At 31.6% G+C, this 14,899-nt stretch overlaps 2 protein-coding genes across 4 annotated transcripts; both read left to right on the top strand.

Moving 5' to 3' along the window:
* Positions 1–2,866: 2,866 nt before the first annotated feature.
* LOC124828095 (membrane-anchored ubiquitin-fold protein 3-like) lies at positions 2,867–3,449 on the top strand. The gene is made up of 3 exons (XM_047301319.2): positions 2,867–3,031; positions 3,116–3,286; positions 3,394–3,449. Exons 1-3 carry the CDS (start codon positions 2,902–2,904, stop codon positions 3,447–3,449), a joined length of 357 nt encoding a protein of 118 aa, XP_047157275.1. The 5' UTR covers positions 2,867–2,901.
* Positions 3,450–9,778: 6,329 nt separating this feature from the next.
* On the top strand, positions 9,779–14,899 carry LOC124828105 (zinc finger protein CONSTANS-LIKE 13). Of its 3 annotated transcripts, XR_007027988.2 has the most exons (6): positions 9,780–10,452; positions 11,030–11,167; positions 12,138–12,397; positions 12,979–13,087; positions 14,110–14,241; positions 14,642–14,899. XR_007027988.2 is itself a non-coding variant. In XM_047301333.2 (5 exons), the coding sequence occupies exons 1-4, from the start codon at positions 9,913–9,915 to the stop codon at positions 13,073–13,075; spliced, it is 1,035 nt and encodes a 344-aa protein (XP_047157289.1). In that variant the 5' UTR covers positions 9,779–9,912; the 3' UTR covers positions 13,076–13,079; positions 14,110–14,469. The 3 variants fall into 3 exon arrangements, 2 of the variants coding, with proteins under 2 accessions (XP_047157289.1, XP_047157288.1); XM_047301333.2 differs by lacking the exon at positions 14,642–14,899 and having other exon boundaries at positions 9,779–10,452; positions 12,979–13,079; positions 14,110–14,469; XM_047301332.2 differs by lacking the exon at positions 14,642–14,899 and having other exon boundaries at positions 14,110–14,469.

Here is a 14,899-nt window from a genome sequence, read left to right as displayed (position 1 = left end):
TCAGTCAGCTCCATGTTCAAAGGTTTTAAGTAAAAGATACATCAATTTCATTCTTCTATTCCTAATAAAAGCGTTCTTTCCATAAGCTCTACTACTTATAATGTGCCTTATATGTTGAAATTGGAATTTTTTCTAGATAAAGAAAATAAAATACATGCTAATAAATTTTAAGCATTATATTCTGATGGCATATTCCAATGCAATGATGACTGTAAAGTAGTTCCTTAAAGAGCTAAACCATACTACAAATGTATACACAGCCTCAACAAGGCATGAATCGAATGCGTAGACAACACAGTACATTTGGCAAGCCCACTACTTTCATAATAACAAAACAACAATCCACAACCATTTACTTTTATTGGACAATGATTGTGTTATTATAGAACATAAACAAAGATCTTCTCGCTTGGTTTAAGATAAGCATCATAAAGCCCAAACGGCGAAGATAAAGAATTCTTTTTTTCATTGATATTTCTATATCTATTACTAACCTGTTATAGCAGAAATCATGTGACAAAACCATATGTTTTCCTTTATCATGTCCTAATTTAAAATGTTACACGATTTAGAGGTACGAAGTTACCTCAACGATTGTTTCAACAACCTTAGTGAGCATCCTTTTTCATAGTATGCATTTTAATGAACAAAACATGGTAACTTCGGAAGAAATTTCTTTGTTGCGATCATTTTGATATTAAGTGGCTTGACTCAACATAAATCCAAAACTAAGTGAATGACTTATGGTTGGTATGTTGATGGCTTAGTCCGTCCATGGGTTTTTCAATAGTACAATTGTGTTTTTATGCTTAAATTATCAAGCAACAATATTAATAATAAACATAAAATAAAGAAAAAAAAAGCAGCATTAGGTGAATTCTAATACAAGAATCACAAAGGAGGAAGAAGTATTGGGATAGTAATATTGATTAACGTTAGATTAAATAAATTGCACAAATGTCAGTAACTTGACCTAGTGTAATCTTTCATTCATACATGGCTAATTTAGTAGAGTAATTTTGGTTGTACGAACATTGACTGAATACATTGTTATATTCAACTCATTAATTATCCACGATTGTCTTTGGAATATGCACAGTTAGTTCAATAACTATCACGTGTTTCTTTATTATTTTATGGTTTAATTACATTTTTTTCTAATTTGTTTGAAAAATTTTAAAAAAAATCTATAATTTTTAAAGTATAATTTTTAAATTTTAATATTTGAAATAATTTTAAAATTTGTATTTTTCCTTGCTTATTTATAAATTTAATGTGAAAAATATAATTACAAAGTTTAACTTAATATGTTATAAATACTGATATTGTTATTGAAAGTAAAAATATATAAAATAACATTAATTCAAATATTTAGGTAAAATGATTTGATGTTTAAATTTTAAAAATTATTGAAGATGTATATATAAGTTATAATTAATATTAATTACTACTTTTTTTAAAAATTAAAACTAAATTGAGTCAAAATTATAAATACAAGAACTAAAAATTTAAAATATAAAGACTATATTAAATACAAAACAATGACATATGACGTTGATATTAAGACGTGATACTATAAAAACAAATGACACTACTATTATTACTTAACACAATAATAACCTAACATTTTTTAAAACAAAAAAAATAAATAAATATTGAAAATACTACAAACGAACATGTGACATGCATGGACACTATATTAATGACAATTTAACATAAATAACCTAATTGATTACTTTTTAAAAACTATAAAACTTAATTGCACTAAAATTACATATCTTTTTGAATTTTTCAAACAATTTAGAGAACCAAAAAGTGTAATTAATCTTTATTTTAAACCATCATAATTGATTTTCTTTATAGGTATTGCGCCTTGATAATTTTATAAAACTAATTAAACTCAAGTTATGCAAAACAATACACTTCAATAGGTTGACGGGGCAAAACAAATGTGGAGCATAAGCAATGTATCTATAGATTTGGTCGTACAAAATAAAAATAGATCACCTTTCTTTCGTGATTTCTCCGATAATTATTTAGGAATTGTTAAATATTTTTTAAACACACGACATAAATATCTAATCCAAGAAAAAAGACTCAGAAAAACATATACTAAAGAAACAAAACCAAATGACAAATCTCTCTCCCTTTTAAATACACTATCACTTGTCACTCATCTTTCAATGATGGTTTCTTGATCTGGTATCGTCAATTCTTTAAACTCTCTTTTTCTTCTTCTTTTCTCCGAATTGTAATTTCAAGAAACCCAAACTACATCGAAATTGAGTTAGTTTCGTGTTCATATTCGATTTTTATATGTCCCTCACTTTAGGGTTTAATTTATGTTAATTATCATATAATGTCGCACTTGGCCCAAATTTTAGGAAATTAAACAATTATGTATGTATGAATCACTTGCTTATGAAATTTGACGTGAATCATGAGCGATCTATATGAATTTCATCTCTTTCTTTCTTTTGAATTTCATCTCTTTCTTTCTTTTTGACCTTAAAATTTCCTATATGGATACAGATGCATGCCTCGTATAGGTTGTTTGGAGAATTAATTGGATCGTATGACGTTTTCACTTGGTTTTATTGATACTCTGGCTCACGTGCAATTTTCGCAAACTTGCTATAAGAAGAAATTTTTCATCAAAGTTCACAGGTTGGTTTCAATTTCATTTTGTGTTTATGTTTTAGAATTTCAATATTTTGGTCACTAAAAGCTTATCATACTTGTCTTTCCTTCCAAGACTTCGATTTCTTTTCCTTACGATGTTAAATATAACGACAAATTTTCATGTGAATGAGAATTAAATTAAATTGTGTCCTTGTGAATGAATTGTAGGTAAAAAAAAAAAAAAAGCAAGAGTGACAGAGGTGAACACAGGTTATTGTGATGGCTGAAGGGGAAAATATTGAGCTTAAATTTCGCATATATGATGGAACTGATATAGCACACGATTTCTATTCATCATCAACAACCATTGCTACCCTCAAGCAAAAGCTAATTGCTGAGTGGCCTCAAGGTTTCTCATTTTATATACAAAACATATTTAACAATGATTTGATGACTTAGAATATTAACATAAAAATGGTTCAAATGTCTACAGGTAAAACAACTACACCAAAGGTAGTAAGTGACCTAAAACTCATACATGCCGGTAAAATTTTGGAAAACAACAAAACTCTGGCTGATTCCAGAATAACATTCGGTGACATCCCTGGAGGTTTTGTTACCATGCATGTTGTAGTACAACCTCGAACGACTAAAAAGAAAACAGGTTTGTTCAATATAGACATATAGATTCATAAGTATATGAGTTATTGATAAAGATAATGTTTGTTTTCTATTCATAAGTATGTGTTTTTCCTTGTGATTACCTTGCAGAAAAGAACCATGAGGAGAAACAAAAGACAAATTCATGTTCATGCACTATTGTTTAGTTTCCCACGAAGATAAAGTTAGAGTTCCTGTTTACAATTCTTGTGATGGCTTTGTCAAATCCTTGTTGTTTGCTTATTTTAATGTTCAGTTCATTTATGGTGGAATCAAATATTAGCATTGTAAAAGTGTAACCTCAACAACTACAATAAAAGTGTTGTATGAGTCCAAATTAAGGTGCCCAATACTATTCCATGAATATGCATATTACAAATTTTACATTATTAATACATTAATCATTTTCCGTATGGTTGGACTAAGTTGATGAAAACAAAAGGTATCTCTCTCCAAAAGCAACTTTATATATTTATATTATAGAATATTATGATTTGTGCTTCAATTTGATAGATAACTAAGTTGTATGGGGTGTTAAACATTAATGGTGGTTTATTTGAAGTGTCAAAATAATGGGACTATTGTTGATAAATGAATTGCTATTCCAAAATCACGATGAATATGGAAATCACACGCTAAATACGAAAACATATAACAAAGTAAAATACTTCAAATTCTATTTGTTTAGTTGTTGGTTTATAGTACCTATGGTTCAATTAAGCTGAGTTACCTCGTATAAAGCTAGAATTAAAAAAGCTATGTTATTGGATCTCTATAAATATATTAGGATAACTGTAATCTAAAAAGACTCACTGAAACATTGACTTGGAATTTCTTTAACTTTAAACCATAACATTTTTAATATCCAAAATATACTTTAAAATTTAAATTAAATATATACTAATATTTAGATTTAAATTTCAATAAAATATAATAATATTAATTAACGATAGCATGTATACACTGGATAAAAAATAAAAAAATTGATATAGCATGAAACCGTAAAAGTTAAAGATTTAAAATTAATCAATTAATATAAATAACTATATTTTACGTTAGTATAATAAATAAACTAATAAAATATTTTAAAATTATTTGAGATAATTATTTTTCATTCATTTTAAAATATTTGAAATAAAATGTGGTTCAAGTAGTTCTTTTACATTGATTTTTTAGTTTTGAACTAGTTTAACCTAATAGAAAGTGAACAACTTTTTTTATCTAATGGATCACTTGTAGGTGATTTTGTAATCTTTTTAAAACTCACTCGAATTTACTAAACATGAATAACTTTTTTATTGAGGCATTTTTAAAGTTACATTGACATAATTTCATTAAAGAAAGTCGTGTTAAAATGATACAATTTTCATACAAGTTTTTTTTTTAAATTGAAGTCGTGTAATTTTAGTAGATTTTAAATTGAAGTTATGAATTACATAACTTTAGGTAAAAATTGTATTAGGATACCAACTTTGGTTTAAAATGTTCTAAAGTAAAGTTGTTATATTAATACAGTTTCAACTAAAATTGATTTTACATATAAATATTTGTAGAGCTAATTAAATTAACTCTGTGAACAAAATTACAAATTATTGTTATTTTTTTTCATTGTCTAATCAATTTTATTATAAGTTAAGTTTAATACAATTTAAATAACTTAGCTTGTTAATATACAATAAAAACAAAATAACAAAGTGTTGGGAATCCTAAGTCAAAGTCTCACATTAGATAAAAATGAGAAAGTATAAAAATATATAAAGGTGAAACAGACATTAATTCATTGCCTTATAATTTTGATTAGAGTGATGTCAATCCCTTGAATGATTGGACATATCTTATTGGTGTTTGTGTCTCCCCAACCTCCTCATTGAATAAAAAGAACTTCACTAAAAGAAATAGCATTATATCTTATAAAACCACATGTATACATACAATTTTATTTCAGGTTTGAATACATAATATTTTAGAATGAAATCTAAAAATATTTTTTATTTTTCTTTTAATCTTTTATGTTGTTCTATTAAGAATATTACATTTAGCTTTATTGATTTATTGTTAAATGACACTTACTTATTTTGTTTTTAAAAGAGGCACTTGTCTCCCTTTAATAACATATATTGTTTCGCTCAAATTTTTAAATAAATATTTACTTTTTGTTTCGGTTGAATTTGTTCGAGGGTCGGTCGTCCTTCTTTGTTCTGCTCTTTTTTTATTGTCAAATGCTCTTCGAAAACGTAATTCACTCTGATGAATGGTTGACCTGCACAAGACACTCTGACACTCAAGTTAGATATGTTTCATAAAGAGGTCTATATTTTATTATAATAGATTAAGATGTCTTTACCTGGGCATTAACCCTATATTTATAGGGCTTATAACAATCAAACTCATTAATCCATATTTGATATGGCAATGAATCAAATAATACTTGCTAATATACCTCCTAACTATCCATTAATACCATATTTTGTGCAATATGACCTGTCAATCACTAATAAATAGCGTATATTCGCATTTAATATAGTCATTAAACGTATTAATTGGTCATTAATGATATTTACCTTTTCTGATTAATGTTTGTCTCACAGTCAGTCGATTGCCTATTTTGGCTCCGGATTCTCCTTAGTTGATCGGTCACCAAGTATAGTACATTAAGCCCCTCAAGTCCGAGTTAATCGTGCGACTTTAGCCGAGGTTAACTATAGGACTTATGAGTTTGAGGGAGGTTGTTGTATCTTATTTGGGCCGAACGGTTTCACGTATTGAATCTTTGTCATTTGTACTATATAGCTGACTGCATACTTGACACTTAGTCCTTTTTATCAGAGCTTCCTAGTTGACGATAGTGTAAATCGTTCGGTTGAGAGGGATTTTCCTCTCGATCTTTGACTTCAGCTTTGACGAGGGAGATTTACTTCTCGGCCAAGAGGGATTTACCTCTTGGTCTTTAATTTCAACGAGAAGAGTTTACCTCTCGGCCGAGTGGGATTTACCACTCGGTCTTTGTCTTCAATCTTGACGAGAGTGATTTACCTCTCGGCCAAGAGGGATTTACCTCTTGGTCTTTAACTTCAACGATAGGAGTTTACCTTTCGGCCGAGTGGGATTTACCGCTCAGTCTTTGTCTTCAATCTTGACGAGAGGGATTTACCTCTCGGCCAAGAGAGATTTACCTCTTAGTTTTTAACTTCAACGATAGGAGTTTACCTCTTGGTCGAGTGGGATTTACCGCTCGGTCTTTGTCTTCAATCTTGACGAGAGAGATTTATCTCTTGGTCTTTAACTTCAACGAGAGGAGTTTACCTCTCGGCCGAGTGAGATTTACTGCTCGGTCTTTGTCTTCAATCTTGACAAGAGGGATTTACCTCTTGGTCTTTAACTTCAACGAGAGGAGTTTACCTTTCGGCCGAGTGGGATTTACCGCTCGGTCTTAGTCTTCAATCTTGACGAGAGGGATTTACCTCTTGGTCTTTAACTTCAACGAGAGGAGTTTACCTCTCGGCCGAGTGGTTTTTACCGCTCGGTCTTTGTCTTCAATCTTGACGAGAGGGATTTACCTCTCGGCCAAGAGGGATTTACCTCTTGGTCTTTAATTTCAACGAGAGAGTTTACCTCTCGGCCGAGTGGGATTTACCGCTCGGTCTTTGTCTTCAAACTCTTCCTGAGAGACTTCGTCGTGGAATATGAACTTTAACAAAGTTAGCAACCACTGACTGAGCATGAATTGCTAGGCTTAATTTATTCCATAATGAAAGTATAAGACAAGAACAAGAAGAATCTAAATCAAATGAAATTGAATTTAAACATGATATTAATAAAAGGCATGTCTTTTGTTTTGATAACTTTTAGGAATTTTTTTACTCTTGTTGCAAAACCTGGTGTCGATCCGAAGAAGCGATGTCGAGACCGAGTGCGCGTTTGGTTCTTCGTGGCTTCAGGGAGATGCCGCTCGGCCCCACGGTGGGTGCCAAAATGTTTCGGTTGAATTTGTTCAATGGTCGATCATCGTTCTTTGCTCTGCTCTTTTTTTATTGTCCAATGCTCTCCGAAAACGTAATCCACTCCGATGGGTGGTTAACCTGCACAAGACACTCCGACGATCAAGTCAGATATGTTTTATAAAGAGGTCTATATTTTATTATAATAAATTAAGATGTCTTTACGTGGGCATTAACCCTATATTTATAGGGCTTATAGCAATCAAGCTCGTTAATTCATATTTGATATGGCAATAAATCCAATAATACTTGCTAATATACCTGCTAACTGTCCATTAATACCATATTCTTGTGGAATATCCTGTCACTCACTCATAAATAGTGTATATTCGCATTTAATATAGGCATTAAATATATTAATTGGTCATTAATGATATTTACTTTTCCTGATTAGTGTTAGATTGTCTATTTTGGTTCCGGATTCTCGTTAGCCGATCGATCAGCAGGTACACTTTTCTTTTTTGTATTTTTCATAAACAATACTCAATTATCTTATATTTTTACATGCTTTTCCTAAACTAGACGATCTATCAAATAAATTAGCAAACATAGTAGTTTAACTCGTTTTTCGTAAAAAATTACCTGTCAAAGAAATTTATCTCATTACTTTCCTGGTACTTTATTAAGAAATACCCATAAAAATATATATTTTTTTAATTTTAACAAGTTTATTTTAAAAAATAAGCTTAGAACAGAAAATTAATCTTAAATTATAATATAAATAAAATTACATCAAAAGTTATTAGTCTTTTAAAAATAAGTTTACATAAAATTAATCTCCGGAATAACAAATTTAACACCACAAGGCTAAATAAAGAATATAAAATTATATTCTAAATGATTATTCAATTGCAAATATTTTTTATATTGTTTGAATAAATATATTCTTAAAAAATATTTAAAAAGGACTTACTGTAAAATAATTTTATAAATTACATATCAACTCACTAATAAATGGATGAGTGAAATACGTGCTTACTATTATATTTTTATTTTATACTCAACCTTTACCTATGTTATGTTGGCTCTGCTGTTCCACGAAAAAACTATCTGAACTTGATAACCCCACACCAATTTATGATAGATCTGAAATCTCTAGAAATTCCTAAACTTTTTGAAAAGTAATTTATTGTTTTTAAAATGAGTTTGTTCAGGTTAAAATTCTAAGAAGATGGGTTTTGAAAAAAGAAACCATGAAAAGAAAAACATTATGGTAGTTATATGTCACATCAAGAATCTTTTCCAAAATTTGATAATTTATATATATATATATATATATATATATATATATATATATATATATATATATATATATATATATTATGAATATAATTTTTAGAAGTGAAATCTAATACGAGAGCAGCTCTTTAACCTAATTAATTCGTTTCACTTTTTAAAAATTGTGAGAAAGTATACAAGGTAAGTAAACCTAAAATTAGATATATAATGGTTTTATTTTATGATTTTTAAGGTAAGTATTCATTAAAAATGTTCTATTTTATGATTTTTCGATCAACTTAGACTAGAGGGTTCATATAATTAGGAATGTACAATAAGTAATTTATAGCAGTCAGTCAAACAATATAAACCAAACAATCATCTTTAAATAATAATTAAGATAATAATTAAGATTAATAATAATTAATTTAAGTTAAAATATAATTATTATTAACTGGATCGTGTGCTAATTTAAAGTTTATTTTAAAATTTATAAATATAAATTTTATTTAAGAGATAGATTAATTATATTTATTGTTGAGTTGATCCGAATATTTAATAATTTAACATGAAAGTATTCTTTATAGATAACTTTTCAACCAAAAAAAAAGTGAAGACAAGCTCTAATGCTGACAAATAATTGAATCATAAAACTTAAAAAAACTTATAACTTCGATCGTATAACCAAAACAAATATTATGACTAATGATCATAATTTTTATTTTGCACAGATGTGAGGTTTCGCATCGCAGAATCTTTCGGAGAAATCGGTTTTTTTTTTTTACTACTTTGACTTGGTATGTTTTTTAACAACTGTTATTAGTCAAAATCCAACTTTCAATCACAAGATTATGTTAATAACAATTATTAACGGACAATAAAAAGAATCTGTGATGAACAAGAAAAAAGATCTTTTGGTTTGATTTTTATATAAACACTTTTTGTTAATCATGACCGTCCGTGCTAGAAGTATTGAGAAATTAATTCGTATGGGTCCCACTCTCTTTGGCAAAGTATCTCTATCAAATCAATTTTCAATTAATAAATTAACAATCAGCCTCTTTACATGGAAACTGGCAATTAATTATTCTAATAATCACTACAAATCAAACAAAAGTAATATAGTTCAACAATGAGTATGACTGAGTAACCTGCTTAATTAAATGATTATTATTTAATTTCGAGTTTAGTCACAATCACGGAATTTCATTCCATCCAATTTCAAAAGGACAATTTTTCTTAAAAAAAAAAAGTGAATTATCAAGTAGTTCTTGATCTCCAAGAAAACCAACAATGAATATCCATCCATCCATTCAACCATTCTACAAAGGTTTCTCTTTTCTCAAATCTTCCAACACCTAATCCCAAATTCTTCGCTAAACCCTCACTCACAAAACTCATCAGCATCGCAGCCATGACCGCTGAAGCGCCGAAGCCAGCGCGACCCTGTGACTACTGTGGTCACTCCATGGCGGTTCTCTACTGCAGAGCCGATTCAGCCAAGCTCTGTTTCTCGTGCGACCGCGAGGTTCACTCTACCAACCAGCTCTTCTCGAAGCACACGCGGACGCTGCTCTGCGACGCATGCGATGATTCCCCTGCTACCATACTCTGTTCCACCGACACCTCTGTTTTCTGCCAGAACTGCGACTGGGAGAAGCACAACCCGTCGCTCTCCGATTCCCTTCACCAACGGAGGCCCCTCGAAGGCTTCACCGGTTGCCCTTCGGTCTCCGAACTTTTATCCGTTGTGGGGTTTGGAGATCTCAGCAAAAAATCGCTGCTTTCTTCGCCTCAGGGAAGTGCCGCTGATGGGTTCCTCGGGTGTGAAATTGAAGGGTTTTCGGATTTGTTTGTTTGGGATGCGCCTTCTGTTGTTACGCTTGATGATTTGATTTCTTCTTCCGCTTCTTCTCATAGCTTTCAGGCCATGGAAGTTCCTCCCCTGCCTAAGGTACTTACATGTATGAATTATGGAGGCATAATTGCTGTAAAAAGAGCGACTTTTTCTTAGAGTTTCGATCTCGTCAAGTTCACAGGACTGAAGATCTGCTGCTAGTTTGATAATTGCCTAATAATGGAAAACTCAATAATAGATACTACTACCATTTTAGAGTTTCAGTTTAGAGGGTGAATAGTTTCTTCTAGTCCAACACACAATAGACTCGACAGATATTATCAACATATTGTCTGATGTCGTCTAAGAATTTGGATTTAAAACTTACCTATTCAACATTTTGGACTTATTACACGTAAATGTGAGATCTTTTGTTCCCTTGTTTGGGTGCTGGAAAAAAGAAAATGCAGTGGAGAGTGAAAAATGTATTTGTTTCGAAAGATGGTAGGATCTTGTTTTCTGAACTTGGGATTGGTTGGTGGAAGAGTGAAAAATGTTAACAACTTTTTTTTTTTTTAATTTAGTTGTGCTTGTCTTATGGGAGAGTGCATGATTCGGATGTCAAAGTAGACATTGAAAAACTGTGTCTATTGCTACAATTTTTGACTTGTTCAGGGTATTGTTATTGATTCAGAATCGTAAGGCTGCTTGTGGGCGACACAGAGAAGAGATTCTTAGTCAGCTTCGGGAATTGGCCAGGTCTGAGCCATTGGATCTTGAACAATATGTGCAACCAGAAAACCTGTCCTCGGCTTTTGAAAGTGACGTGGAGGTTGATATCTATCCTTATCATGAGATAAAGCTTTTACTTCACTTGTTTTGTACTTGTGTTTGCTGGTGCTGATGCCTCATGACGGGTCATTTGTTTTTTCAAACCGTGTTATGCCTGTATGTATGTTTATGTACAAGGGATGGGCTTTTGTGTTTCTAGATAAGGTTTGCTTGTTTTAACCTTTTTTATTTTTCATATTGAATTTATATATGAGAATTTTGTGGAGCATATATTTGAATTTGTTAAATAGGAAGTTAACTGTGATTGTTGTGAGTGTTCAATTCGCATAAAATTTTCATGCAAGATTAACCTTGGGGGGTAGTACGATATTGGCACTAATAGTCCTTGTTACACGATAATACAGTTGATCCCATGAAAATAGTAGTTATACTGAATGAAATCTAGACGAATTATTGCTGAAAGGGTTTCATTAGCGGATTCTCCAACTTCTTGTAAGATTTCTTGGATGGGAACATGACTGATGGCTTGATTTAGTCAAACATTTGACTGGATCTGGTACGAGTATTTTGCTCTTGTAAAATGAGAATAATACCGAAATATGACTTTTCGGGTAGTTAGGTTGCATGTGATGTAATGATGGGTCATGAATCATACTCTGAAAACACTTAAATTTTGACTTTGACTGTAAAAAATCTCACATAATACGTTTTTACTTATTTTCAAATTGAGCTCTGTTTCCCCTACAGAAATTACTAGCATTCTTTTAATTTTGAATTCCGATTTGCTGTTCTGATAAATCTTGCAAAACCTATCGCCAGCAACATATATCTTGCTTTCTTATTTCCTGTGTCTGGCCTTGGTCTCTTCTCTTATGGGCAAGCTAGGTTGTTAGGTTGCTCTTTTAAACCATTCAACGATGCCTTCTTAATTGTGCATGGTGTATGGCATACCTCCTGAAATTATTTAACTGAAAAAATCATTGTGCTGCCATATTGACTATGTATTTCAGTGGCATAGAGAAATGAGCGAGCCTATGTATCAAGTTGTTCCTCCTGACCCATCATTGAGAACTTATACTGAAGAAGTTCCAGTTAAACAATCCACTTCTGTGGGGGAAACTCACACCTTTGGCGACAAGGGAGGGAATCCATCTATTTCTCTTAACTCTGAAACCCTACCAACTACTCCCAAAGCTGGTGCATGTGAGTTAACTAGCCAAGAAAGAGATTATGCATTGTTACGGTATAAACAGAAGAAGAAAACAAGAAGGTATTACTAGTACAGCATCTTTTGCTTGCTCTCTGTGTGTACGTTAGAGGTATTTATATCTTAATTTGTAATGCTTGCTGAGCTGCCCAATTTCTCATGTTAAATTCTCACTAGACCTTCTCCCAACTTTTTACCCCTAACATGCATTGTTATATGTTTTTATAAGTTATTTTCATTTCCATTTTCACAATACACGCCTTAAATCCTTAGACAAATCTTTTATAACAGTGGACACAAGTATAATTGTTGGATATAGCTTTGAGAGATATCAAGAATGAGTCATTATTATCTGACCATTTCCACCAATACGTTGATTTATTAACTGAAAGAGTTCAGCTCAGACTTTTCTGGAATAGTGTTCATATTATTTGTTTTGTTATCGTCATTTACAGTGAAGTGTACTGTGTTTCTGTAATTAACTAGGCCTTGTAATCTCCTTGCTATATAAAATGGTTGTTGGCTTGTTGATTAATATGGATTGTGAACTGCTAGCATTTGTGAGTTCTGATCTTGTTGATTGGTTTATGAATTTGTGAAATCTTAGATTATTAAATTGACATACTTTTTATGGAAAACAACAGATATGACAAGCACATAAGATATGAATCACGAAAAGTTCGTGCAGAAAGCAGGGTGAGAGTCAAGGGTCGATTTGCTAAGATGGAGCGGGAACATTAAAATGGTAGGCTGGTATGACACCATAACTATAATTCCCAGCTCAAATCACATACATTATGTAACACGTCTCTTGTATGTTGCAAGTGATGCATCCTTGGATCCAGAGCTTGGATATTATATGCAGACATTTTCTTGCAATATAGTTGGCACTAGTCTTTTTACTATTCCCTTTGCACCATAATGATTGCACCTGAGGTAGACGAATAGGTGCAGTCTGCTGTAAACCAAAATCTAATTCACTGGGGTCTTTGGCCTTGAATCGTGTTTGGAGAGTCTCTTGTGGACTTCGATTTTTGTCATGTTGATTATTAAATAATTGATGAAAAAATTTAAGGTAAATTGCGGACTCCTTAAATTGGTATGAAGAGGTGTTGAACATTCCATGAGAGCAAATGAAAGCAAGTTATACTTTTCTTAATGTTTGGATATTCTGAGAATGTGAAAGCTGAGGTATAACACAGCTGGCAAAGTGCTACCTAAGGATTTGTGACAAGAACACCTTGTATCTTCTGCAATTTCATTGTTCCTTGTTTTGCCAAGGGGAATATGTTACTGTATCTGAACTCAGCCCAGTCTGCAAGTGTTTCCCAAACTTTTAAATTTCTCTTAACGGAATGTGCTTTCAAGTAGTTCTAGAACAATAAGTACTGACAAGTACTGATTTAGCAAAAAATGTGCAAATAGAAGTGTTAAGTGCACATGCAAAGGACACAAACTGTCTAATTTATCAGACTAATTGTCTGGTAAATACTGAAGTATGTGTTGCTGAACAGCATTTAGCTCTAATAATCTAGGTAAGCGATAGAATCTGTTCTTTCTTCATGCATATTGCCAGGTTATGTATGCAACTTTCAGTCATAATTTAGTCCATTGGCAATTTGATTGAATGCAATGCGGTTCTTGTCTTCAAGGAACCTCGCAATTTAAAAAAAAAAATTGTATGTTTTGATCTCATCTTATAAATCTGATAATGTACTATCGTCTCTTCATTTCCATATCATGTCTGCTTAAAGCATTGATATCGTGTTGGACAGATATCTTTAGCATTTGAAGTATATATGGAGCAGAAAAGATACATGGAGAAGGAGTTATTTTTGCGGGCTAGCGCATTCTTCTGTGGTTTTAGAAACACGGTAGCTTGGATGATGTTAACGTTCCAGCAAAATGTAAGCTTGTACAAATGTTTTTCCTTGTTACTCATTAGAGAAATGCTAAAAACACATTGTCTGACGCATTCTTTGTCCTTGTAGAGGTGTGTTTCTAGCACTTTTCTAACTCTATGAATGCTAAAATGATATAGGATGTAGAATGTTAATTGTTGACATTTCTCAGATATTTACGAAAGTGTGAGGTGTATATACCAAAATAAAATAAATAAAATTGCGTGAATACTACACATCAGTGAATAATACCTTGGAACATATGCCGGAATGCTAATTCTTGGACGATCAATTGTTTGTTTGTTTTTCATTTCCTTTGACAAAAGAAATCTTGTTATGTTTTCACTGATATGGTCATCTCACATCTAATCCATCTTGGTACTGTTTATGTTTATGCCTAAAAAAGGTGAAAGGAAAGTCCGAAGCTTGAGCATCATTGAAGAAAGGTGATACTATTGTGCTATATTGGTTTTAAATCTTTGAACTAGCTAGCTAAGCATAACAAAGAAAAAAGGAATACCAAGTTGTCTCAGGAGCTGATACTAACTGCTACCAAACAATTTGTACGCACTAACAAACAGGTAATTGTAGAATGTATTGGTAAGTAGAATATGTGTCTTGGAACAAGGGTCTCGATTAATCAAAATTCTGAAGTTATTAATTA

The sequence above is a fragment of the Vigna umbellata genome, chromosome 5 (genome assembly GCF_029865625.1).
Source record: "Vigna umbellata cultivar VRB3 chromosome 5, Vumbellata_1.0, whole genome shotgun sequence".
NCBI lineage: Eukaryota > Viridiplantae > Streptophyta > Magnoliopsida > Fabales > Fabaceae > Vigna > Vigna umbellata.
Note: the sequence above shows the minus strand (reverse complement) of the source record. Positions and strands in the feature narration are given on the sequence as shown.